The sequence below is a fragment of the Aulonocara sp. 'chitande type north' Nkhata Bay genome, linkage group LG3 (genome assembly GCF_057382095.1).
Source record: "Aulonocara sp. 'chitande type north' Nkhata Bay isolate Kocher_YH1m ecotype deep benthic linkage group LG3, A_spYH_male_GT1.1, whole genome shotgun sequence".
Lineage (NCBI taxonomy): Eukaryota > Metazoa > Chordata > Actinopteri > Cichliformes > Cichlidae > Aulonocara > Aulonocara sp. 'chitande type north' Nkhata Bay.
In genome coordinates, this window is record NC_141346.1 from 39327612 (window position 1) to 39344935 (window position 17324).

Consider the following 17324-nt stretch of genomic DNA (forward strand, 5'->3'; position numbering starts at 1 on the left):
GAACTTCGGATCTTTGTTGGAAAATAAGGAAATAATCACAAAGTCACTGAATCTTTTTCTGCAGCTGTGAAAGTTTAAATGGTTTCTTTTCAGTCCTTCAGGCTCAGAGCTGATTTGTGAGGAGAAACGTAGCTTCATTAACACAACAAAACTAAGACAAAGAGGCCAACTACACCTGTGCATGGCCTTTTGTTACCCAAGCACCTCCCAGTAACTCTCCCACTATTCCCAGCACTGCTGAACCTCAGAAATCCCAAACACTACATTATGCTGTTGATTCTTTACTTTGTTGTTGTTTGTGTGTGTATACAGAGGCTTACAAGCTAACCTATACACCTATACAAACTATACTATACTATGTTGAGGTGGTGTGTAAGATCATCTGTAACTAACATTCACTCCCTGACTACTGATTATATGTTTCTCTACTACACCAGAGAATAAGTGATGCAGAAGTGGGCATAAAAAAAGAGAGGGCCACCATCCTGCAGGGAAAGACCTGGAGAAAGACAAAACAACACAACCAGGAAGAGCATCGAGGTGTGAGGAACCTCTGAGGAATGTCTGATAAATGGTTTGGTTCTTATACTGCACTTTTTTATTCTGAGCACTCAAAGCGCGTTACACAACTTGCCCAATTTACCCAAGCACTTTTTTCTATTTACTTGCTTTCTATCACATATTCACACTTCAGCAGATGGATCAGAGAGCAGCTTGGGGTTAGTATCTTCCCCAAGGCTATTTGGCACACAGACTGGAGCGAACCATCAACCTTCCAATCCTGTCCTGTCTGACAGGATTAAATTTATATTAATTTTGTCGCAAAGACACCAGTGACATAAAAAAATGCAAATGTTTTAATGACCTTTTTCTTAATGTTGGTCCTGGCTTGGCAAAAGAAATTTTAAAAACTGGAAACCCTCCTAAAATTAAAACTATTAATGTAGCGAACTCAATGTTTATGAGGGGAGTAGATGAAGAGGAAATTATTGATGCAGTTACATCCTTTAACTTCAAGAAATGAACTGACTGTGATGGCATTGATATGGACTTAATTAAAGATATTATTGGATGTATTGTGAAACTATTTACCTACATTTGTAATCTGTCATTACAAAGTGGTTTATTTCCTGATATGATGAAAATTGCAAAAGTAGTTCCAATATCGTCCCATTTCTCTACTACTGCAGTTCTCTAAGATACTGGAAAAAATATTTTACAATAGATTGTTTTTGGTGATAAAGTCATATAATGTGCTATATGAAGAGCAATATTGATTTAGACCCAAAAGGACCACAACGCTTGCCTTAATGGAGTTAAGTAATGGAGTAAACACTGTTTTGAAAACAAAGAATATGCTGTCAGAGGTTTTTTTAGATTTAAAGAAAGTATTTGATACAGTTGATCACAACCTTTTACTTAACAAACTATGTACATATGGAATCAGAGGGGTGGCATTATCATGGGTTAACAGTTACTTTAAAAACTGTAAAAATAAATAAATACATAAATAAATGCCATAAATGCCAAAATTGTGTGTGAGGTTCCCCAAGGATCAGTTTTGGGGCCGCTGCTTTTCATATTGTGCATTAATGAGATATGTGCAATTTCAAACTCTTTGAAAGTAATATTATTTGCAGATGATACAAACTTACTGTGCTGTGGAAGTAACTTGGAGCAACATCTGAATGAACTATAAAATGAATTAAATAATCTGAAGACCTGGTTTGACCTTAATAAATTAACATTGAACCTGAGTAAAACAAAATTCATAATATTTGGGAATCGCACATATTCTACCGATAGTAAACTGACAATAAATAACATTGAATTAGACAGAGTATCTGAAATAAAATTCCTCGGTGTGATAATACATCACAAACTATGCTGGATTCACCACATTACTTATATCAAAGGCAAAATATCAAAGTCTCTGGCAATTCTCTACAAGGTTAAGGACCTCATCAATCAAACATCATTATATTATCTATTGTTCCATTATACTGCTGTACATGACATACTGTGTGGAAGTGTGGGGAAAGACGTATAAAACACACACCCATCCAATATAGATTCTGCAAAAAAGAGCAATAAGCATAAGAAATAAAACTAGTTCAAGAGAACCATTAAATCCACTTTTTATCAAATTAAATATTCTCAAATTTAAAGATTTGGTTGACCTCAGAACTGTGCAAACAATGTACAAAATCAGCAAATAAATCTTTGCCCCACAAATTCAGAACTTGTTCCATGTAAGACCAAATACTCATGAGAGGAATCCTTATGTTCAGCAAGCCAATAGTAAGGACAAATGTAAAATATCACAGCATGACAGTCAGAGGAGTTAGTGTGTGGAACACCTGTACAGATGAAATCAAGACAAGTACATCAGTACAAAAATTCACACAATTGCCTAATAATATAAATTGCATGAATATAGGAAATCTTCCTCTCAGTGACTGAGTTGTCTCATTGTGTCCTCATTCTGATGGATCAATGCCAGAGTAACCAAAGCTTAACCAAAGTGTTTATTAAGGTGTTTGTCACATAAAATAAGCTCAGAGATTAAGCAGATGTTAAACACAGGATGCTTAGTTTATGTAAAAATGTCGTTTGTTGTTGTTTTGGTTTACATGCTGCAAATGGTTTTATTTGTGTATGTTCATGTGTTAGACTTGTACATAGTTAAACATGTATGGATCAAATAATGTTGAATTCTAGCTATGGATCTGTAAGCAATTACATTTGAGATAAGAGGCTAGGAACAGGAAAAGGGCGATCGTGGCTCAAGAGTTGGGTGTTCGTCTTGTAACTGGAAGGTTGCCGGTTCGAGCCCCGGCTCAGACAGTCTCGGTCGTTGTGTCCTTGGGCAAGACACTTCACCTACCGCCTACTGGTGATGGCCAGAGGGGCTGATGGCGCAATATGGCAGCCTGGCTTCTGTCAGTCTGCCCCAGGGCAGCTGTGGCTACAACTGTAGCTGACTCCACCAGTGTGTGAATGTGAGAGTGAATGAATAGTGGAATTGTAAAGCGCTTTGAGGGGTCCTGAAAAGCGCTATATAAATGCAAACTATTATTAAAAGTGTAAACTTCATCCTACTCCTTTTCGAGCACACACATTCTGTAGACATAGATATTTACATGAAAACTTGATGATTTTTACGTTTTGTTTTTTCTTTTTTCTCTTGTTATTTCAGTTATATTTAAATGTTTAAAATAAGAAAAATATATATATATTCTTCTAACTCTATCTATAAATTCATCAAACTGCAAACATGACAATACAGAATAATGCCGACACACAGGGCGGCAGCTACAGTGTCCACATGTGTGTGAAGGGTTCTTGGTGGTTACTCTCTGTTCTGCCACAGGTTTATTTTTAATCCACTGAACGGCCTCATATTCGACTGGGCCACATAGAAAAGAGGAAATGCAGCCTGTGGTTTGAAACAACAGTTTTGTGTGTAGCAATCTCTTATTTTAAGCCATCAGTATCCAGCAAACATAAGGTCCTAAAGCACACTGCACTTTATTGTCCTCTTCATACCCTGATGAGGACAATACTTTAGACCAGCGGTCCCCAACCCCCGGGCCTCGGACCGGTACCGGTCCGTGAGTCGTTTGGTACCGGGCCGCGAGAGTTGAGGCTCAGGTGTGAAATGTATGGTTTTCAGGGTTTTTATCGGTTTTCAGCGTTATTTTGTTATCGTTTTTTATCATTTACTCAGTTTTCCTTGGTCTTTTCACGTGTGTTATGAATAAATCTTCTTTTTTTCGGTACCGGTACTAGTTTTATTTTGTTGTATTTATCCACGACACCTTAAAGGCCGGTCCATAAAAATATTGTCGGGCATAAACCGGTCCGTGGCGCAAAAAAGGTTGGGGACCGCTGCTTTAGAATATTAACATGTCAGTAAGATGTGAAACTTTAATGATTGAGACCATGAACATATGCAGAAAGTGTTTAAACTCTGACCTGTAGATCAGACTGTGACAGGAAGGATCACTTCTCAAAATGATGGAAAATATTGTGTAAACATTGTTATTTGTTTAACTGCAAGTTCACACGGAGCTGCAGTCTTATCTGCACCATCTCTGCACTGAAACAAACCTCAATGATCTTTTGTTGTTTCCTTCATCAGCCTGCAGAGTTAAAATGAGGAAGAACATTTACTATAGAAACTGTGCTTTAACTGCTACATTAACTATTTGCAGGTATTAAAGTAAAAGAAAAAAAAAAAGATTACACATCTTTACTGTAACAGTGCCAGAGCTGACAGGTGGGGAGGTCCAGACTAGGAAGAAGAAATTAGAAGAACGAAAGAGAAGGAAAGAGAGAGAAAGAGAAAAAAGAGGTAGCGATACAGAAAACAAACAGCACCTGAAAGAGAGCAGAAGGAAGACAGAGACCCCATGAGGAGAGCTTCTGAGAACCAGAGGCAACGGGCAGCCGACCCTCCCAGAGTCCAGGGACCCGTCACAAGCTGAGGACAGGGCCCAGGGCTGTGATCACATGCAAATAATATACAAGGACAAACAATCATCCACATCAAACCACCGCTCTAAAACACTTCAAAAACTCTGGTGTGGATGTGGTGTCTGGTGTGGTTACTTACTCTTGTTAGCAAACTTCAGTAAATGTAAAGAGGAAGTGGAAGTTTGCTCGAGTTATAAGTGAACTGTTTAACACAATGAAGCAACATGTGGTTTGTTGCGATGCTTTGTGCATTTTCTCAGTAGACTTTTACGATTTAAAGTTACTATGGCAACATGAGTAAAAATAAGGGCAAAAGTCTATCAGGAATAATTATTATAACATTAGATACACAGAAAAAAAACATCCGTCTACAGTCATGTTGTAGGTAATACACCACAGTATCTTCTGATCTATTAGTCTACACATCACTGAATCATTTGGACAGATTAACATTTGTGGAATCACACAGTGTTTAAGTCTCAGTTATTTATTTATGTTGACTGGAGGGTGTAAGTTGACACTTTTGTGACCTTTCTTCATTTGTTACCATCAAGGCCTGAAACTATCAGCTTCATAATAAAGGTCACCTTTGTTTGGTACTCTGAGTCCTGCTCTGGATATGTGGGTCTGCTTTTTGAACTGACTCTGGACACAATCACATGATCTTGGTTGGTAACATGTGGTGTTCAACACAAACATCATTATTACAGTGTTTCAATCATTGTTTCACATCAGTTTGTTTTATTTTATTGTGTTTACATGTAGTCAGAGGCTGAGGTCAGTGTGCATCTGCACATACATGTCAAAGCAAGACAAAGAACAGTCTGCAGAATAAATGAGTTCCTGCTTTACTTTGAAATGATAACAGATAATAAATATAACTTTGAATTTATCTATGAATTTAATTGTTCTTTAGTTGGTGAAACATAAAGGTCTTTAGTCTCACTTCAGCCACACACTGAGTCATTTCCTGTGTTTGGGTCTCCACAAAACTTAAAACCAGAATTTAACCACAAGGTGGAAACTTTCACAGGTCTGAGGTCAAAGGAGCCTTTTCACTATAGTACTGCATGATGATGTTTCAGCTAAGAGTCAAATAAAATAAACATATTTTAATGCAGCCTAAAGTAAGAATTTAATTTTAATTCAGCAGTTAAACAATTAAAAGGAGAAAAATTATTTAAAAAGGCTTTAGTGAAAATACAGGCACCAAAGTAGAAAAGCTGTTTTGGTATATTCACTCTCAGTGACTCCCAGTCTGCAGAAACCTGCCAGGATACAAATATTAGTGGATATTGCACCCAAAAAATACCCCAAACGGGCAAAAGAAATGTCCTGACATGAAGCAACAGAACAGCTTTATATATTATAGAAAAAGGAAACAACACAACACAAGAAACAAGCTTCTATGTTTGCAGTGGACAGGAAATATAAACATGTCAACCAACTGCTGCGGTCAAAGCTACAGGAGCTGTTTGAGTTTTGTGTGTAATGGCAGGAAGCACAGAGAGACCAATCAGAATAAGAGCCTGTAGAAAAACTCTTGTTGTATCTATATTAAACACAACTTCTCTTTATCTGCAAACTAAAACTGTTTGATTATCTGAGGATCAGAGTGCAGCCGGCTGGATGTGACGATGGGGCACTCTTTGCTCTGCATGATGGGCTTTTTCTGTAAGTACACGTCTGGCATTGTTTGAACGGCAGCGATTAATGAAAATGTTTCTGATCTGTGAGAATTACAGTGAGTCACTGCTTTAACCTGTTTACCTGAGAGCTGGAACAAAGCAGACTTGTGATTCTTATAGTGTTTAAATGTTTGATACACTGCTGCTTTTTGCATCACTTATAGTTACACACTGTGTTACAACAGTTTGAGTTATTATGTTTGAGCCTGTTTGACAAACAGAAGCACAGAAATTTGGTGATTACTGTTCATCTGGAAATGTATCTTTAGAAAGTCTTACTTTATATTGTTTTTGATCTTGTCAGTTGTATAATGTCTGATGAGGTTTTATTCATTATTTTAGTGCTCAGTACTGTCATCTGTGGAAATGCTGAAGGTAAGAAATGATTATTTTCTTCCTGTTCATATATGTAGCTGTTATCTCCTATAATGTGCTCAATAATATCCTCCCTGTGTTTACATGTTATCTTCTGCACAGACTCAATGCTTCTATTCAGCCTGTGCAGTTAAACATAAATGGCTTCAGTAAGCGCTCCATGTGGAGACTGTGGCGTTCTTCAGAGCTTTTACTGATGTACCATTTGTACCACTTTCAGTCTGTAAAACTGTAACAACAAAGCAGAGCAGGTACATTTAATCTCAGTGTAGATGCACAAATGTCACATGACCAATGCAAGATCACAACATTAACAATAAATGGACAAAGCCTGTCAAGTGACGTAAATACAAATACCACATGCTGACATGTTTTATGCTAACAGGCAAAACAAAGCACTAACAGTTAGCTTACAGTAGTAATGTAACAAACTTCACAGACCCACAAGAAGGACAGAGCACTAATATGTAGAAACAATCCATCATCTGCCCAAACTTACACTTTATCCCATCTCAAGAGCAGCAGATGCAGAACTATCACAGACACGGAGCTCTAGCCATTACTTGGCACTTCCGCTATTTAACCACAGATAGCGGAGTTTCACATTAACAGACCAGGAAGAAGTGTATTTGCTGAGCAATACTGTAGAATCATTTACTTACGGGATGAATAAATGTGACCCGTCATATAACAAACTTGAAACAAACTATATTTCAGGAATAACCTGAGGGACAAAATATTGTATATGATACAGCTCACACTCCACTGCATTTATTGGTTAAAATACTAAAATGATCATATCAAGAGTGCAACCATGTGAGGAAATGTTTCAGCTGCTACACAAACTTTACATTTACTAGAGTTTGTTTCCTTGAAACTGACTGATTTCCTTTTCATGCGTGTTTATTAGTTAATGCTAACAGATCACAGTTATGATTCACAAGATTGCACTTCTGCTGTGACAGATCCACAAGTGAATTTGGAGAGTTTTCTATAAGTAGAGGGTTCATAAACCCTGCGCTCAGGCTTACAGGCTCAGGCTTTTTCTCACGCTCAGAACAAACCACCAGGTGGCGTATTACTCACTCATTTGAGTGACGTTATTCTGCTGGTGGTGGTTGTGTCAATAGAAACCAGGCTCACCTGCTCCCAGTCATTTCAAACTATTTACAGAATAATCAGCTGTTCTTTATTCAATAAGATGCCACAAATTATTTGTGCCACTCCAAAAAAATAATTTCTGTCCACTATAAAGGAGAACATCACAGCCTGATACCTGCAGGTCTGACAGCAGCAGGTGTATCACTCCTGTTTTCTACCTGGAGACAGCAGTCGCCTCATTGTTCTCACACACAACACAAAACTATCCACAACACTACACACTAACTACACAAGACAACACTAACTACACGCTCCAAACACGCTAAACGTCACAAATCTCTCACATCTTAAAACTCGCGTGCAACTGATATAAGATGCCGTAAGCTGAAGACAGCTTCAACCGTCTGTTTGTTACGTCGTTACTTATAATGCCGTTATGCCGAAAACTGCAGCTGGAACATCTGTGTGGCAGATGTTGTGGGTTTCTTCTTCTTCCACTAAAAGGATCACAATAACAGCCTCATATTTTTCTAACTTACAAAACTTAAAATCAAGGCCACTCTGACAGCTGACAGCACACCAGCAGGGGGCAGTGTGACTCTGACCTCTGATGGACTGTGCAGAGAGAATCTGATTTCAGAAAAAAAACATCTGACAATGAGATCATCTCTTTGAGCTCTAAGTGCAATCTCTATATCTGATAGAGACATCTACACCTGCTGAGGAAGGAGAAGAAACACAAACTAAAAGCGATTCATTCGTCATTCAGGAAACTGATGAGTTTAGATATTTTTTCCAAGTTTAAAATGGCCTTCTCCAAATTATGGAGGGAATCACTGTTCAAACCAGTACTCAGAAAACTAAATATGTCAAATTAATAATTTTTAGGCTCAGTGCGTCCTCAATGAAAACAAAACTTGTTTTTGTTGATTTTCAAGTCAAATTGTCACTAGAATACAAAATTATGATTCCCATTAACAATAGCAATAAAGCCAGGACAGATGTTTACAATGATTTTAGATTTCTATAATTCTGTTTATGTTATATTATTTTATTATTTTATTTTATTTTGTTTCTACCAGAGGGTGCTGTGACACCATCAGCGTTTCTATTTCCCAAGGCCTTGTATCAAAACGAGCTTCATCTACTGACTGTGTATTAGCATAAATCTGTGCATAAATCTATCCGGTGAACGTTTTATGCACCAATCATTATGTTTTAATGATTGGAAACTAATTTAAAAACTGAAGTTGTTTGTACTTTAACAACTGCTGGCTGTTTTGTTGTGACTCTACTCTAATGTTTCTCTTCTCCTAACTGGATCATTGTTATGTGACCAGTTCCCATTAAGCCCACTGTGACTGTGGAGCCATTCTGGCCTCAGATATACAGCGGTGAGACAGTCACTGTCAGATGTGAGATTCATGGAGGTGAAGCAGCTCAGTGGACGTATGAATGGAGTCCAGACAAGTTAAACACACCTCCAACATCTAATGAACACAAAATTACAGTTACTGAGTCTGACAGTGGAGAATACAGCTGCTTAGGTGGAAGAAGCTCCTCCTGGACAGAGTCGAGTGATGTCATCACATTGAGAGTAATAGGTAAGTTGGACACATTTCTCTCATTTTAATTCCAAAAAGATTGCAAAATAATTTCCACAGTACTGTGCGTTTCTTTTTTTAGTTTGATATCTAAAGTCATGCACAACAGCTTTTAATGTTATTATGTTAATATTAAGTAATCACTCAGGGTAAAAACGAGAAAACAAATTGTTTCTTACATGAAAAAAATAAATGCAAATGTAATTGTCCCAGTTTCTTCATGTCTGTGGCTGCAAACACACAGTTTTCACCACTATTTCAAAATTGAATGAGAGCTGACGTCCTGCAGCTAAACTCTCTCCTCGGCTGAACACATGCTGCCATCAGCTTCTTCTCTGCTGGAAAGTTTCAAGACAATAACAACAAAATAGAATTCAAAAAAGTAGAAAATAGAAAACAAATGAAGCCACTTGTTTATCTTATCACAAAATAATTTATTTCATGATGAGATAAAGACACGTGATCATTTAAAGACACAGACACTCGTTTACATGTTTTTATTTCTTCACACACAGATGACTGAAACAGTCTCTTTACTGGCTTTGGAAAAAATCAGTTGAATAACTGCAGACCGTACAGAACTCAACTATATTACTGTTTTGTCCTCTGTAATGGGCTGAGCCCTGACATGAAATCACAACCAGCCACAGAAACAACTTTTCTATATGGAACCAATGTTTTGATAACTCCACAGATTTATAAACACAACTTTAAGAGCAAAACACAGAGAGCTGTCTACACAAAGAGTTAACTCTCTTTGTGGAACAGAAAACTCAGTTTCCCTCATTTCAGGATTATTTGTATGTTTGTTTTCATTCACTCTGGTAGATTCTAAATATCATCAAATTACCTGTGTGTGTTTTTTTAAACAAACCTCCTGAAAGTTGATTTTCAAGGGAAATTTTCACCAGAATGCAAAATTACGACTACCATTAACAAGAGCAAAAAAAACCCCCAGGACAGCTTTAATGATGATTTGATATTTGTATAATTCTGCTATTGATTTTCAAATCAAACTCACAAGTCAATCTCCTAATCATATATTTTTTATTTAAACAGCTCCTCCTGAGCCTACTGTGACCCTGCAGCCATCCGGGACTCAGATATATAGCGGTGTGATATACAGAGGTGAGACAGTCACTGTCAGATGTGAGATTCATGGAGGTGAAGGAGCTCATTGGACGTATGAATGGAGAGCAGCAAAGTTAAACACACCTCCAACATCCAGAGAATACACAATCAGCAGTGCTACTGAGTCTGATGGTGGAAGATACAGCTGCCGGGGCAAAAGAGACTTGTCCTGGACGGAGTGGAGTGACAACATCACATTGACTGTATTATGTAAGTGGGATTCACTCATTTAAATTTATTTTGCACAATGTTTCATCGAAGAACACAACAAAATACTTTGTCTTTCAACAAACCTCAAGGTTTTGGTTTTTATTTGAATATCTAAATATTAAATCTGATGTACAACAGCTTTTTATGTAATTATAATAATACACAGCAATCACTCACAGTGAAACATCTGGAGATAAAAAAACATATAGTAAATTACCTGATTTAATTTATTTAATAACATTTTTTTTAATTGTCACGCTCCTGGGTCTTTTGACCCAGTGTTCAGTGGGTTTTCTAAGTTCATTTGTTTATTAGTTTCCCCTTGTGTTTTCAACCCCTGCGTTAAGTCTCCCTTGTCCTTATGTGTTTTGTGTCTGCATGTCTTTTGTTGTCAAGTTCACGTTGTCATGTCTGCGTTTCATTATGTTTCCTGTTTTATTTTGAAAAAGGTCCTATGTTCCTGTGTTTAGTGTGTTTAGTTTTGCACTTCCCCTTTGACGTCGTTATGCTCATGTTTCAGCTGTTCGTCCATGTGTTGCCACTTCTCCTGATCACCTCATGTGTGTATTTAAGTCCTCAGTCTTCCTGTGTTCAGCGTTGCGTCCTCCCTCATATATGTCTGTGTGTTGTGTTTGCCATACCTACCAAGTTTATTTTGTATTGCCAAGTTTAATTTTTCCAGTGTTCAGCAATAAAGCTCCCATTTTGAGTTTCAGCCTGGCCTCTACGTTTGAGTCTGCATTGTGGGTCCTTTCATGCCTCCCTCCATACAGACTGTGACATTTATTGTTGATTTTCAAGTGAAATTATACATCTGTTAATGATATATTTTTGTTTGACCAGCTCCTTCTAAGCCCACTGTGATCCTGCAGTCATCCAGGACTCAAATATACAGCAGTGTGATATACAGCGTTGAGACAGTCACTGTCAGATGTGAGATTCAGGGAGGTGAAGGAGCTCAGTGGACGTATGAATGGAGAGCAGACAAGTTAGTTTTGTTGAGCCCACGTGCTTGATGCTGTAAACAGTTTCCTGTGACATGTTTACATTCCCGATTATCTTTTTAAAAGTTTGTATGAATTGACTGGTTCAGAAAAGTTTGGACTTGGACTATAAAATTACAAACAGATTTTGGCAAAACTACTGTTGTGTTCAGCACAATAGAGTCAGTCTGATCCTGCTCTCCTTATATGTGCTTAGTATTAGACATGTAATGGAGACACATGGTGCATCTTCTTATTTTGCATATGCTGATGACACAAAGATATGCTGTACTTAGACCATGTGACCCTGGCATGTTGAGTTCTCTTAATGACCGATGACTTTGAGGCTCAAACTGAATGTGAGCTAATGTCCTCCAGCTAAACTCGGACAAAACTTTAAATGTTGTCACTGAATCTCCTCGACTGAACACATGCTGAACACATGCTGCCATCAGCTGCTTCTCTGCTGGAAAATTTCAAGGCAATAACAAACAAAAAAAAATAGAATTTGAAGAAACCTACATTTCAGACTCATATGACATCAGAAATGCAGTCATGTATTTATCTCTTTAAGTAATAATCAACATGTCAGAACTTTTTATTGCAAGTCATATTTCCAACAGGATGCAAAAATAGTATTACCATTAACAAGAACAAAAAAGGCAGGACAGCGTTAAGTTTGTATTTCTGTAAGCCTGCTCACGATATATTTTTAACAGCTCCTCCTAAGCCCACTGTGACCCTGCAGCCATCCTGGACTCAGATATACAGCGGTGAGACAGTCACTGTCAAATGTGAGATTCAGGGAGGTGAAGGAGCTCAGTGGACATATCAATGGAGGCGAGACCAGTCAAACATACGTGAAAAATCCAATGAATACAGAATCATCAAAGCTACTAAGTCTCATAGTGGAGGATACAGCTGCCGCGGCAGAAGGGGAAGTTTCTACACACAGTGGAGTGACATCATCTCATTGTCTGTATCATGTAAGTTGATCACATGACAGGATATTTTAATGTTAATTTATTTCACACATTTTATACAAAATAACAACAAAAGTAGTGTAAATTAATTTTTAATGTAACAGTAATCATTCACAAAAATATATATTCAGTAAATTTGATGAAAAATGAAAAACAAATGTAATGATCCCAGTTTCTTCACCTCAGTTGTTGCACATGCTGAGTTTTCATTACTGCAGCTCAGTGTCATGATGCAGTTCTTTTGTTTTAGCATTTTTGTTTTTCTAATTCCTCAAATTTTTCATTTGACTACAATTTGGCCTCATTTTAGGCGAGACTGCTCTGCTACGTTAGCCTTTCTCTAACTGCTCGTATGTTTACTCATAGTAGCAGTTTTGTTTTGTTTTTTACTTTATTTATCTTTACACTTTCCAAATTAAACATCATGAGTTTGGGGCAAAATAAGAAATTAATTTTACTCTGAATGAAGATTATTTTCTGTAAAACTGAACTCAGATAAATGTTTTTACAAAAGTTTTTCTTTGCCAGTCTAGTTTTAACTTTGATGCCACATGAAAACTTCTGTATTTCACCATTTATCAGAATCAGAATACTTTATTGATCCCTGGGGGAAATTATTTTTTGTTACAGTGCTCCATTTTAAACCAACATTAAGACAAGACAGACAATACACTAACTAAGAATAGTACAATATATACATATATATACATACATACATACATAAGTCACTTATAAATAAATATTTGGAAAAGAAACATGTGTAGTTGTAGCAGTAAACAGTGTGTTAAGTGGATGCGTTGTACAGGGAGATGGCCACAGGCAGGAAAGATTTCCTGTGTCGTTCAGTGGTGCTTTTTGGTAATCTCAGTCTCTCACTGAACGAGCTCCTGTGACTGACCAGCATGTCATGGAGTGGGTGGGAGGTGTTATCCAACATTGTCTTTATCTTGGACAGCATCCGCCTCTCCGACACCACCTTGAGGGAGTCCAGCTCCATCCCCACAACATTGCTGGCCTTACGGATCAGTTTATCGAGTCTGTTGGCATCTGCGACCCTCAGCCTGCTCCCCCAGCATGCAACAGCATAGAGGATCGCACTGGCCACAACAGACTCATAGAAAATCCTCAGCATTTTCTGGCAGATGTTGAAGGACCTCAGTCGCCTCAAAAAATAGAGACGACTCTGGCCCTTCCTGTAAAGTGCTGTGGTGTTTTTAGCCCAGTCCAGTTTATTGTCAATGTGTACTCCAAGGTATTTATAGTCCTCCACAATGTCAACACTGACCCCCTGGATTGAAACAGGGGTCAAGTGTTTCCTGGTCTTCCTGAAGTCCACGATCAGTTCCTTGGTCTTTGCCACGTTGAGCTGCAGATGATTCTGCTCACACCACGTGACAAAGGAGTCGACCACAGCCCGGTACTCTGTCTCATCATCCCTGCTGATGCATCCAACCACCGCAGAGTCATCAGAAAACTTCTGAAGATGGCAGGTCTCTGTGCAGTGGCTGAAGTCTGTGGTGTAGAGGGTGAAGAGGAAGGGGGAGAGGACAGTCCCCTGTGGTGCCCCTGTGTTGCTGATCACCTTGTCAGACACACACTGTGGGAGACGTACATATTGTGGTCTTCCTGTCAGGTAATCAACAATCCAGGACACCAGAGAAGCATCCACCTGCATCGCTGCTAACTTATCACCCAGGAGGGTCGGCCTGATGGTGTTGAAAGCACTGGAAAAGTCAAAAAACATGACCCTCACAGTGCTCGCCGGCTGGTCCAGATGGGTGTAGACACGATTGAGCAGGTAGATGATGGCGTCCTCAGTACCGAGACGAGGCTGATAAGCGAACTGAAGGGGATCCAGATGTGGTCTTACTATGGGTCGCAGCTGGTCCAGGATGAGCCTTTCCAGGGTCTTCATGATGTGGGAGGTCAGTGCCACGGGCCTGTAATCCTGGGGGCCACTGGGACGTGGCGTCTTTGGTACAGGGACGAGGCATGATGTCTTCCACATCACTGGGACCCTCTGCAGACTCAGCATAAACAGTTTATGAAAGACTCCACACAGCTGGGGGGCACAGGTCTTGAGGACAAGGGGACTCACTCCGTCTGGTCCAGCAGACTTGCCTGAGTGAAGTCTCCTCATTTGCATCTCAACCTGGTATTGAGTGAAGGTGATGGGTGGGGGAGGGGTGTCAGGAATCTCACAGGAGGCAACATGTGAAGAGAGAGGCTGGCACAGTGGTGTGGCTCTGGATTCCAGGCTGACTACAGGTGAGGTTGTGGGGGTGGGAGCAGACACTGTGGTGTCGAATCTATTGAAAAACAGATTCAACTCATTGGCTCTATTCTCACCTGCCTCAGCTCCCCTGCTGTTGGTTGGCCTGAATCCAGTGATGGTCTTCATGCCCCTCCACACCTCTCTCATGCTGTTCTGCTGGAGTTTCCACTCCAGCTTCCTCCTGTAATTGTCCTTAGCCTCTCTGATCTTGTCCTTTAGTAACACCTGGATCTTCCTCATCTCCTCTTTGTTGCCCCCTCTGAAAGCCCTCTTCTTGTTGTTGAGGAGGGCTTTGATGTCCTTAGTCACCCACGGCTTGTTATTTGGGTAACAATGAACAGTCTGAGCTGGAACAATGGAGTCGGTGCAGAAAGTTATGTAGTCTGTGATACACTCAGTAAGCCCATTGATGTCCTCGGCGTGAGGCTCACAGAGTGTTTCCCAGTCGGTCACCTCGAAACAGCCCTGTAGTTCTGCTAAGGCCTCCTCTGACCACCTCCTGACAGTCCTGGTGGTCACAGGTTCCCTCCTCACAATTGGCACATAGCGGGGGGTGAGGTGAATCAGGTTATGATCTGACCTACCAAGTGGGGGGAGGGAGGAGGAGCTGTATGCATCCTTGACGTTAGCATACAGCAAGTCTAAAGTTTTCTCTCCCCTGGTGGGACAGTCCACATATTGTTTGAATGTTGGTAGTGTATTGTCCAGTGATACATGGTTGAAGTCACCCGAGATCACAATAAAGGCACTCGGGTGCTGAGTCTGTAGCCGAGCTATGGCAGAGTGGATAGTGTCACATGCAGCTGTGGGGTTAGCAGAGGGGGGAACATAAACAGCCACCAAGATGACGTGAGAGAATTCCCTGGGTAAATAATACGGCCTGAGTCCAACAGCACACAGTTCAGTGTCCGGGCAACAAATCCTTTCTTTGATTGTTATGTTGGCAGGGTTACACCACCGGTTGTTAACTAGAACAGCAAGCCCACCTCCTTTCCGCTTACCGCTAGCGATGCTGTCCCTGTCCGCCCGAACAGTGTGGAAGCCTTCCACGGAAGCATTCTCATCGGGAATGACCTGGTGCAGCCATGATTCGGTGAAACACATCAGGCTACACTCTCGGTATTCCCTCTGACTCCGTACCAGTGCTGAGAGCTCGTCGATTTTAATTGCCAACGATCGCACATTTCCCATCACGATAGACGGCAGACACGGTTTAAACCTCCTCCTCGCTTCGAGCCTCCGCTGTCTCACCGTCACCTTTTTTCTTCTCTTCTGTCCTTGACCTCTGCATCCCCGATGTGTTTTCCTCCAAATTTCAGCTGGTACTTCAGCGGGCCTGGCCAGCGAGCCGGCCGGCATCAGGGCGATCAGCTGATCTCTGGAGTAAACAGTCCGTGAGTGTAGGAGATGTGCCGCGGTCCCGTTCCTTGATAAAAGTAACAGTTCCACGGCCACCAGAAGAACAAAAACTCTCTCAATCCACATGATTGAGTAAGAGATAGAAAACGGAGGAAAATACAAGTCAGAAAAAAAAGAATACGTAAGAAAAAAGAGCTAAACTAAGAGAAAAGCAGGAGCGACTGTAACAGGCTGCACGCTGGTTGGCGCATGCGCACTAAAATGAACTAATAATCACTTCATGAGAGCAGAGCATTTTCCAGCTTTGAATCCATCACTAGAGGTTTAACAGCATTGTTAGGAAACAAGAGCTAACTGACGATTCACGGATTATATGTTCATAAATGTCTAAATATGTAAATATAAAGATGTAGAAATAAATAAATTGTTGAATATAAAGATCAGTAAATTACCTGGTTTAATTTATTTATTAAAATACAACTTTTTGATTATTGATTTTGAAGTCAATTTATCATTGTTCTAATGATTTTTTTTTTTTTATTTGAACAGCTCCTCCTAAGCCTGCTGTGTTCCTGCAATCATTCTGGACTCAGATATACAGCAGTGTGATATACAGCGGTGAGACAGTCACTGTCAGATGTGAGATTCAGGGAGGTGAAGATGCTCAGTGGATGTATGAATGGAGACAAAACAACCTGAACAAACCTCCAACATCCAGTGAATACAGAATCAGCAGTGCTACTAAGTCTGACAGTGGAGGATACAGCTGCCGGGGCAAAAGAAGTTCCTCCTGGACAGAGTGGAGTGATGTCACCAAATTAACTGTATCATGTAAGTTGGACATATTTCACCCTTTTTTTATTTACATTGCACAAAGTCTCATCAAAAACACAACAAAATACTTTGTCTTTCAATCTTTCACACATTAATTTCTGTAAAACTGAACTGCACGTCTTTGGACTGCAGGAGGAAGCCTTTAGACCCACACAGACACACACGGGGGAACATACACACAGTGCATTTAAACAGCTCCTCCTGAGCTCAGGAGGAGCTCCAGAAGTGCCAAAAAGCATTTCTGGGGCTACACTGTAACATGGCAGTTAGCACTTCGAAAAACAAAATTGCTGAATCCGACA

General features: G+C 39.9%; 1 protein-coding gene across 1 annotated transcript in view; it reads left to right on the plus strand.

Moving 5' to 3' along the window:
• Positions 1-17324, plus strand: part of LOC147335625 (basement membrane-specific heparan sulfate proteoglycan core protein-like) — a 46088-nt gene that overhangs the window by 8470 nt on the left and 20294 nt on the right. Inside the window, exons 5-8 of the mRNA XM_086286094.1 lie at positions 8984-9247; positions 10307-10588; positions 11432-11596; positions 16738-17019. Coding sequence (XP_086142220.1) covers positions 8984-9247; positions 10307-10588; positions 11432-11596; positions 16738-17019 — 993 coding nt within the window. The remainder of the gene's footprint in view (positions 1-8983; positions 9248-10306; positions 10589-11431; positions 11597-16737; positions 17020-17324) is intronic.